General features: G+C 35.7%; 1 protein-coding gene across 2 annotated transcripts; it reads right to left on the reverse strand.

Annotated features, from left to right (window-relative positions):
• Window positions 1-3,117: 3,117 nt before the first annotated feature.
• On the reverse strand, window positions 3,118-4,788 carry LOC111917007 (E3 ubiquitin-protein ligase RMA3). 2 transcript variants are annotated; one of them, XM_023912654.3, is made up of 2 exons: window positions 4,628-4,788; window positions 3,118-4,082 (listed from the first exon to the last, which is right to left on the reverse strand). In XM_023912654.3, exon 2 carries the CDS (start codon window positions 4,075-4,077, stop codon window positions 3,280-3,282), a length of 798 nt encoding a protein of 265 aa, XP_023768422.1. In that variant the 5' UTR covers window positions 4,078-4,082; window positions 4,628-4,788; the 3' UTR covers window positions 3,118-3,279. The 2 variants fall into 2 exon arrangements, with proteins under 2 accessions (XP_023768422.1, XP_023768423.1); XM_023912655.3 differs by having other exon boundaries at window positions 3,118-4,128; window positions 4,628-4,774.
• Window positions 4,789-10,580: the final 5,792 nt, after the last annotated feature.

A 10,580-nucleotide genomic window follows, 5' to 3' on the forward strand; every position in this document is an offset into this window, starting at 1 on the left:
TATCATATTTTGGGAACAAATTCCGCAATTGTTTTCTTTAAAAGATTACTCTGATTTTAAAAACAAAGCATAAACAAATCGGTCTTTTCTAGACGTGAAATTAGGGATGTCACATCTGACATCAATGTCCTCCCAAAACCACCTTCAAGATGCAGATCTTCTTGCAAGTTTTCTAAGAACCATTTCCAGTTGTTTTTATTTTCAACACAAACTACAACCCAAGCTATTGGGTATATATGATTGTTACCATCCCTACCAACAACACATAATAACTGACCAGTACACATTCCTTTTAGAAAACACCCATCTAAGTTTATTATCCCTCTACAGCCACTTCTCCAACCCTGCTTTAGTGCATGAAAACATATATATATCCTGCTAAAGTAAGTTTTCCCATCTGACATAGAGTTCACAGACAACTTGACTGTTGACCCTGGATTAGACCTTTTTATCTCTTCACCATAGGACCACAACTTTGCATAGTTTTCCACTATGGTACCTTCAAAAAGAGACATTGCATGTTGCTTAGCTCTCCTACGTTGTCCCATACTAACCTATATGCCAAATTTATTCTTTACTTCCTCTTTTAACATCCTAACATTGAATTTCTGATTCTCAAGCACTTCCCGAGTGAAATAACTACCAATCCATCTGTAATTAACAATTGACCCTAATTTAAAATTTCTTGCACAATTGTGGTCAATGATAAGGGACTTGATTTGGAAAGACTGCTTCTCACTCATCCATGATGCCCAAAGCCTAAATGTGCATTGACCATTACTACACTTAAACAATAACATTTTACTGTCGTTTTTTTTCTAAGTACAATTGATATCCATTTGCTACAGCATAATTACAAATCATAAATTTTAATTGTTTAGGGTTGGTGAACCTCATACCTAGAATTAGCAACTGCTTCTTCGAGGTATGTCTTCATTAAACATCAGTTTTCCTTTCACATCTGGTACATTATCATCTTCATCATCTTTTTTATCACCTTCTGTGGCCTCCTCATTTCCATTACCCTGACTTACTCCTTCATAGGTTATTCCTTCCATGTTGATTTCTTGTGGACTCTTAATTTCAGTTAGGTCAATACCTTCTTCCCCTTCGATTGACAGGTTGGACTTGACAGAACAAGTATCCTCATTTTCATTTTCATTTGCCTTCGTTACATACACAGTAGTACCAAAATGGTCCATGTAAACAGAAACTTGTAAACCACATTGATAAGCAATGTCTATAAATTCTTGATATTCACGTTCATTCGAAATCAAGGTTAAACCTTCTAGGATTTGTAAATCGGGTTGACAATAATAAACTTTCTCACACTTCTCTTGTGTGAATCGTTCAAGAAAACCCACAAACTCATTAAATGACATACCAGCAAAATCGACGTTCTCGAACACATGATGAACACAATCTGAATAGCAAAAAGGTTTGTTGATGAACACACCTTGGAAATGAACTTTGATTGACAGGAATATAACAATCAATTGTCAGTTACTATGGTGGGACAACGAGGGGTTTCTTCAATGAGAGGGAGAGGATTCTATAACGCACACGGTTTACTTTATAACAAATTAATATAAGTACAACACATGTGACCATTTCATTAAATGACGTGTCACCGATATTTTCACTTGTGGCATGTATATTACCTATCAACCCGGTAGAAGATAACATAAGGGTATTTTAAAACAGAGAAATGAAAGTATATTTCTTTAATGTGCAAAAAAAAAAAAAATTGGAAACCTTTTAAAACAAACACGAAAAGTTTGATGGGCTAATATGATATTTGTCATTATTATATATATTTTTTCAATAAATATTGTATAAAGTGACAATGTCATGTTTTATAATTGTTCCATCAAGCTATTTTAGATATCTTTTAAGAAATTTGACTACTTAACTTTCAGTTTTGTTATATTCTCGTCAAATTTTTTGTCCTTTCGTTATGTTTTTGTAAAAGTACGTAATTTTTTACTTTAGTGGGGGCATGGCGGTGAATTATTTCTAATGCGGATCCATGCGACAAACTTAACTAAATACTTTTATTAAATACTACTCCAGTAGTTTAGGTTTAGTTTTATTCTAACGCTATGCAAATGTTGAAACATTACACAAATAATGAGGAATTAAATATCTTATTTTTATTTTTATTTATCTCCTATTTTGTGAAATAATGAAAGTGTCATAAAATAGTATTAATTTTATCAAAAATTGATGTCTTGTCATAATTTCATAGGATAAACATTACAAAATGTAGTACGCTTTACAAATTGTGTTATGAAAAAAAAAAAAAAAAAAAAGTTAAATATAGCCGGGTTTTTTGTTAATTATTATACAAAAAATAGTCAAAAATCAACATGATATCTACAAATAACCATATATTTGAGATATGTGCAAAATCAGTCGCCATATTTGATGCATTTTTTACACCATATTTTTTTGTAATATATCTTCTTACCTAAGATTTTTTTTTTTTTTTTTCACAATATGAACTCTGTTAAATATACAAATAGTGCATTACGCAATGGGTAATTGCGTCAATGATGACTATTTTGAGTAAAGCTTAAAATTTTGTCAATTTTGAAAAACAATCAAGGATATTTGTTAAATTTGTCTTTTCTTTTTTATTGTTTTGTTGTTAAATTTTATTTTAAATAATGTTAGCATCGTATGATAGGTTACATCACTCTAACCTAAGGTGTTTATTATAGATAGAAACCAATTTATCTATTTACCCATGTAAGTTCAACCTCAAAAAAACAATTATGGATGGCAACGTTGTCTTTTTTATAATAGTGAGGCGCACACTAATTTACCATTTTACTCATGTTGTTCTTGATCTTTTTACATCATTAAATGTATAATCAAAATTTATCAAACACTAAAAACTAATTTACTAACAAATTGTATTTTAAGTATGAATTAATCCAAACACTTTTCTTAAACTCTAGTACTACATAAGATAATAAACGCTATAAAAAAACATAAATCGTTTTAAATAGGAAATTTCAAACGTCAACTTAATTTTAAATTCACTTCACAATGGTATATATGTTTTCTTCTTAGCCAATGTATTAGTTTTGAAGATTCTTAACACTCAAAGCATGTTCACAAACTGGAAAAGGCTTGTATCAATGTATGGCATCAAATAACAATGATTACAATATAGTGTAAATTCTGTATATCGACAAAAATATATAAATATATTCTTCATAAACCCACTAAATGCAACCTATACACACAAACACACACGTAGGATGAAAAAACTCAAAACAAGAAAAGACACAACATGAAACAACAAAAGAAAAAGATGGTTAATCGGTTCAACGATTTCTCCACCTGCATTACTTGCCTTCTAACCCGTGGACTCGTGGTACCCGAAGCCGGATACGGATTCTGGTACGACCCATATGGATAAGCCGCCAAAAACCCGGAATCAGAACTCCGGAATATCATTGCACAAACCATCTCCCCAACCATTCCCACAAACGGGTTTGAAAAGCCGGTAGTGGGTGTCATTGGCCCATTAAAATTAGATGGCCCAAACGTATACCCTCCAAACGGGTGTGAGTGATTCACAATATGCTGCTGAGGCTGAAACTGTGACTGTGACTGAAAAGGCACCGGATGGGGATTGATTTGCTGATTCAGATGCAAAATCGCCCCGCCAGGTGCTGATGGTCTACTAGGTATGACTAACTCCGATTGGTGTTCGCTTTTCGATTCCAATTCCGATGATGGTGAATCGGAATTGGAATTGGGATTGGGATTGGAATTGCCACGTCCGTAGAGTGGAACTAAAGATGAGTTGGAGATGTGAGCTTTACAAACAGGGCATTTGGGTTGTTTATCGGATTCAAGAGTGGATGTTGCTTGGACATGGAGCCATTTGTAAATGCAAGGCCAACAGTAGAGGTGGCCACATAGGGTAACCACAGGGTCTCTTGCAGAATCTAAACATATATTGCATTCGCAAAATCCTGTTGAGTTTTCAGAAACTGGTTTTGAGTTCTTGTTTAGTGACACGTTTCCTGAAGAATCAAATGGTGTTTCTTCTAAGGCCATTAACGCTGTACAGCATTTGAAGGAATCGTTAGCGACTATGATGCTGAATTACTGATACATATATAAACAAAGAAGAAGCCTTGAATTGTTCGTCATATTGGATGTAAACAAAGTTTCCGACATAAGAAACAACGGATCTCTACTCAAAAGTCAAAACTATTCAATCAATCACTTTATGGGGTTGTATTATTCTGATTTTTGTTCTTAAATTCACAGTAATTACTTCAAATTCGAACATCCAAACACTCACTAGATACAGGAAAACGCAATTACGAACCCTAAAAATCTGAGATTTTCTTAGTCGGGATTGTAAATTATTTGTTCTAAGAAAAGAAAAGGAAAAAGAAACCGACTCAAACTTTCAATTATAGATCTCAGTTTATGAAAATGAACAATGATAGCCGTTGAAAGTAATGATATAAAACGAGTCTATGATTCTAAGGAATAAAAAGCGAATCTATAACAGAACCGAAATGATCGATCTATAAACAAGAAGATGAACAATTCAACATTCATAAACGATTAGAGACACTATAACACGGCGACATACCTGAATTCCTTTAGAAGAGAAACTTGTATGAAGCAGATATTTTTGATTCGCGATTCGAAGTTACGATAAGAGGAAGTAGGTGTGATAAAAAGAGGATTTTTGGGTATCGTCCCAAACCCAAAGAATCGACGACAGATGTGGGCAACGACAGCTGTTTTAAAGGATGAATTTCCGGCAAACTAATCATTAATTTTAGAGCGGGTGTGGTGTGGGCCTGTGGGGTTCAGATTCGATAAGTAGGAGTGCCGTAATTTAATAAAGAGTGAGAAACTCATTTAAAATGCATTAAATTTCCTTAGGATACAAGTATTTATAATATGATTTTTTAGTGGTTTTACAATTGTAAACACCTTTTTAAAAAATTTATTATGAACTTTTTAATGATTGTATGAGTTTTATATATTTTCAACCGACAATAATCAAACAACAATCGAACAAAACTCTCATATAGATATATAGAGATATAATGATTATTTTTTATTAAAAAACCTACACTTTTTAAACGTCCGGTCCTTACAGGTAATTCTTTTATATAAGTATTAAGTGTAAATATTGAGTTTTGATTTACACATGGCGTAGATAGCATCTACGTGCTGTGTAGAAGGGAAAAGTTGGCTGGCCTTCTATGAACTATGCGGGGTGTAGATAGGAGTACGCACAGCCATGGCCCAAACCCTAAATTCGGAGTCTACTGTTCACACTGTGAATGGGTCTGAGCCCTCGGAGCGACTCGGAGTATACTGTTCATTCGGAGGTTCGGAGCTTCATGTATCATTTGTATATTTTGTTTGTTACTATTCATTTTGATTTTATTCTTTATGTTTTTATTTTCTTTTTCAGAAAATCAAAAATACAAAAATATTTTCTTTTTGTTTTATTTCTTTTTCAGAAAATAAAAAATACAAAAATATTTTCTTTTTTTTTTTTGTTTTTATTTATTTTTCAGAAAATTTAAAAATTAAAAACATTTTCTTTATTTTCGTTTTTATTTCCTTTCATAATAAAATTTAAAAGACCAAAAATATTAGACATTTGAGAAGGCTTGAAGGTACATACTCTTTATGATCTCAATTCTGAAGAATGGGACAGGTATAAAATTTTAAATCTTTGCACTAGTTAAGTGTCCCTAAAAACATATTAATGCATGTTGTCCAAAGCCTCTAAGACTCTATGTTCGAAGCATTAACGAATCGATAACACAAATCGTTTCTTCCCAAATAGGCTATTCATTCGCATAAGTCATTGAGCTACCTTACTCTTCTCAAATGAGTTAAGAGTTGACTGTTTGGCCATTCGTAATAGCAGAGGTACAATTCATCTTTGGCTTCACCTCAAACACTTCTCCATCATTTTCACTTTCATAAACGTAACCCTCGAGACTCTCAACAATTACCACTGAGGTTTATGGTTACACAACATCTGTGTTTATGATCTCGAATTCGTTATCACCACGAATTGAGTGAAACCCAAAATCCGAAACCTATTTCTGAATTGACGGTGAACAAATAATATGTTCTAGATTATTCACCATGGAATTGACGAGTAACAATCTTCATGGTTTGTACCAAGAAATCTCATTATTTTTATTTTTGCGAGATCTTAATGAGATGTTCTTGCTAAGACATTTCTACCCATGAGATCCAGTTTTTATTTTTTACTTGAGATTTCCAAATTGTCCGACCACTGAAATGATCCCAAAGCATACTTGTTTTTATGGCTACACTTGTCAGAAAAGTACTTATTCCGAACGTTCAAACTTATGTTGAGTTTTAGAGTTTGGTTGAAGACAAAGTCACCCTTAAGCCTAAATAAGAAGAAGCCTTTCACTATTTCTTAACAAACCGATGATCGTAATTCAACGGGATACCACATAAGCACTTCTGAGTCTCTCTTAACTCCGAAGGAAAAGATTGTTGCCTAGGATCCATCTGCTTTATGTCTATAGTGACATCACTAGAATCCCACATATTTATTTTGATTTATTTCTTTATATTTGGCACACTCTTGCACGAAAATCTTTAAGATTTTCCAAAAGTCTTGTTTCAATTATTCTGAATGGTTACTTTCAGATTCGGAGAACAAGTATTGGCGAACAGTTGCGAACAAGCAGAACTGAAACGGAGAATTTTATGGGATAAGATTTCAAATTGGGCGTGTGAAACATTCAAACCGTTCTTGACATCACGCTGTCAATTACGCCGCCTGACACATGTTTAGTTGTCATGATTTTCAAGGCACCTTTTCAGGGACGTGGGAGCGCCAAACGCCGGATTTCTCTCTCCTGTCACACCGTATAAAAGGAAATTCGACGCTTGATTATCGTCTACCACTTTCAAAGCACTCGAATTCTCTGGCAAGAAAAAATCTCTTCTCTCATGCACTGTTCATCTTCTCCGTCTGCAACAATGGCTGCCTCTTTTGAAACTCCCTCTGTGGCGGAGCAAATGGCTCAATCGACACTGCTTAACATCAAGGCCAACCAAAACCTAATCCTCGATCTTGACTCATCCAAATACTCTGTGTCTCTTCAGCCGATGATCGAGTGTCTTCGTCACTCTCCTTTGGCACCGACGCTTAACATGGTTGAGAATGTTCCTTTGGTTCACCTCTCTAAAGCATTGTCCACTGCTACTTATCAAAAGGGTGAGGCTGTCATTACCTTTGACATTGATACCCAGAAAACCCACATCTCCAAGTCAAGGTTCAGTCGATTGCTAGGGCTTCCTCAAGGTAGGGATCTTGTTGATCCAGATTCCATCTCCTCTTCTACTATTCTTTAAATGTTTTACCAGATGGGTTATTCAGACACCCTAACGATCCTGTCCAAGTTTAAGAAGCCCCATCTTCCTCTAATGTGGAATGAGTTGTTCATCCTTATTTTCAAGAGTTTCTCAGAAAGGGTTACAGGTTCAGACAGTGCAAGCAAACTATTCTGCACTATTTTCTACGGCTTATACTACGGAATTAATTTGAATTATGGCTCCGTTCTATGGGCACAAATGGTTCAGAGTACTATTTCCTCGACACGACACTCAGAGATTTTGTGTGCTCGTTTCTGGTTCATCATCGTTCAGAGGGCCATTACTCGTCTCAACATTCCGGTGGTTGAAGGTTCTATAATCGCAACCATCCCAATTTTTCACACTTCGAACTTTTTCGTAGTTGATCCTACAAAGTTCGCATTTATTGGATCACTTCCAGAAGCGATGCTCAACTATGCTCCCACAGACAACGCGATTATAAACGAGTATCGGTTAAGGCCTGCATTTGGACCTCGCCCTTTAATTCCTGAAATGCAAAAGGCTTTGGAGGAAGTGAACAAGCCGAAGAAGGGTGAGAAGCGAAAGACAAAAGAAGGTCCCTCCGAACCAGCTACCACTCCTACGAAGCGAGTTAAGCGAGCGGCTCGTAAACCAAGGTCTCCTGCACCTGTCGCTCAGGAGGAATCACTATCACGAACCCTTTTAGAGGATTTCCAGGCTCGGAATGACAATGAAGACACGACTGCATCTTCGCAACCCATGGTTTCGGAGCCAACTCAAACCAATCCGGAGGTAACCTTTACCATACCAACCTTTGTTCCAATCACTGATGATTTCTTTTAGAGCTTCATTCCTCCACTATTTCCTATTGCTTCTACTTCTCCTATCATCATAGCTCCGTGTCCGAATTTATCGGTGGGAATTTTGCAACCCCAAATCTCTATTGCTCAATCCACTCCTCTTTTCACTAAATCCACAGCAACAACAACAACCACCACCAGTACACCTCTAGTTACTGTCAATGTATCTGATACGGGGGCAGGTCTTCTGGTGTTACTGTTGGTCCCAATTCACCACCCATCTCTCTTTTAAGAACAACTGATTCTGATACAATTTTTGGGGATGATTGTGATGACTTTCAAGACTTCCACTACAGCCCTTTAATTGTTCAAGAAAAGAGTGATGAAGATGATGCTCCTATGACAAAAGGGCAATTCAAGGCCTTAAATACCAAGTTGGATTCCCTGCTTGAGTCCACCAAAGACTCATCCATCAATGAGTATTCTCTTGCATCTTTTAAAGCCCTATTTGAAACTATCAATAAGGAGCATACAACAAAATCTAACAAAGCTGTTGAGAGTTCGGAGAAAACGGTTCGTGAAACGACCGAAAAAGTCGCAAAACTACTTTCTGATGTTATAACTGATGGGTTTTAGGCATAAGAACAATCCTATGTGCTCATACAAACCCTAATGCTTGGATTTAGGTTTCTCTATTGTACATGCTTTGGATCCAAGACTAATAAACTTAGATCTAACATATTATGAACTGAATTAGGGCTTAGAGAATTACCTTTGATTGTTATATAGCAATAACAATCAACTCCTTGCTTGAATTGGCTTCAAAAGCTTAGTGCCTCAAGTGCTGCACCTCTAATGGAGTCACAAACACCTTATGCAACTTGGATGAAGAGGAGAAGAGAGGGGAGGCACCAAAAACGGCTGGAAACCCTAGAGAATCAGTTGTCCACATTTTGGAGCCTAAAGGGTCCTTTATATACTTGTGTGGGCTGCTAGGGTTTCAGTCAAAACCCTAATGGACAACTTAAACTCTAAGCAGCCCATGGAACCTTCTGGATAAGGCCATGGACGAAAATATGATGGGCTTCCATCATAATTTCGTTCACCCCTTGATCCTTTAGCATTCCTTAGCCCAATAACTAAATTATCCAATAATTGCAGTCCAGTCCCCCAAATTTAATTAATCTCTTTTAGCCACAAAATTAATTAACAATTAATTCTTGACTAATATTAATTAAACAATATGATTTCTCCTTTAACATATTATTCTCATAATATATTAATAAATCATATTTAAACCTTTCTCTCCTTAATTCATCCTACATATTGCTATGGTGAAGGCAACCCAAAAGGACCATGCTCATAATCGGGTCAAGTACATACCAAAATAGTTATGGACATAGACACTAATCCAACAGTCTCCCACTTGGATAAGTCTAATAACTATTTTCCGTATGACTTCAGAACCTGATCAGCAATCGTAGCTTTCAAAAGCCGTTGTCAACTCTGATCTTATCAGATAGCGTGTCCTCTAGATAAGGGATTATATATTCCTCCATTCTCAAGATATCGTATAGACAAAAGACATGAATTTCAATCATTCTCTCTATACTGTTTCCCGACTTCCGATTTATGACGACTGACAACAGACTATAATTGAACACATCAACTTAGTCCCGGCTTGGCCAAGCGCTTAGGTGTCATCATTAAATCATCGAGAGGCCCACATATATCGCTTTTATCCTACTTTGGGTAAAAGGAATGGATAAACTTCGACTCAAATGCTCGCTTGTATTTATTGACCGAATCACACACAACAATAAGTTTTATAACACCAAGTTACTGGTGCGTTTACTTATTATCAATGTGCAACCGACCAACAAATAACAACTCACATGTCTCGGTTTCAAGAATATACAATATTATCGTCTCACTAATCACTCATGATAAAAACCATGAAGTGATCCAAGTGAGCGTGGGTTTAATCCAATACTCTAATCTTATCAAAGCACTCATGAATTCTGCAGCAAACTTGTGCCATGTCTAAACACTTCAGACAATCTACAGACAGATTCATGACAGTCTTCCTTCATACCTACTCCCAACGTATGACCGACTGTGGATGTTTGAACAACCTAGTTATTCTGGAAGTCAAAACATGCAAATTGAAACACAATAATACTTAATCCTATATGACCTCAAACTTGTGAGAGCAAATAAAACACTTCTATTTAACCACCATATTGATTACTCATTATTATCGTTTACTGTTTCAAAAAATCAACTTATTACTCGAATTACAACAATAGCTATCCCATGCATAAAGCATGCACACTATGTTTCCTATGGTCCTTACTTTGTGAAATAGATCAATTGAAAAACCTTTTTAAT

The sequence above is a fragment of the Lactuca sativa genome, chromosome 9 (genome assembly GCF_002870075.4).
Source record: "Lactuca sativa cultivar Salinas chromosome 9, Lsat_Salinas_v11, whole genome shotgun sequence".
NCBI lineage: Eukaryota > Viridiplantae > Streptophyta > Magnoliopsida > Asterales > Asteraceae > Lactuca > Lactuca sativa.

Excerpts from the sequence above, each read along its gene's own strand:
- LOC111917007 (XM_023912654.3), bottom strand. The coding sequence starts at position 4,077 with ATGGCCTTAGAAGAAACACCATTTGATTCTTCAGGAAACGTGTCACTA.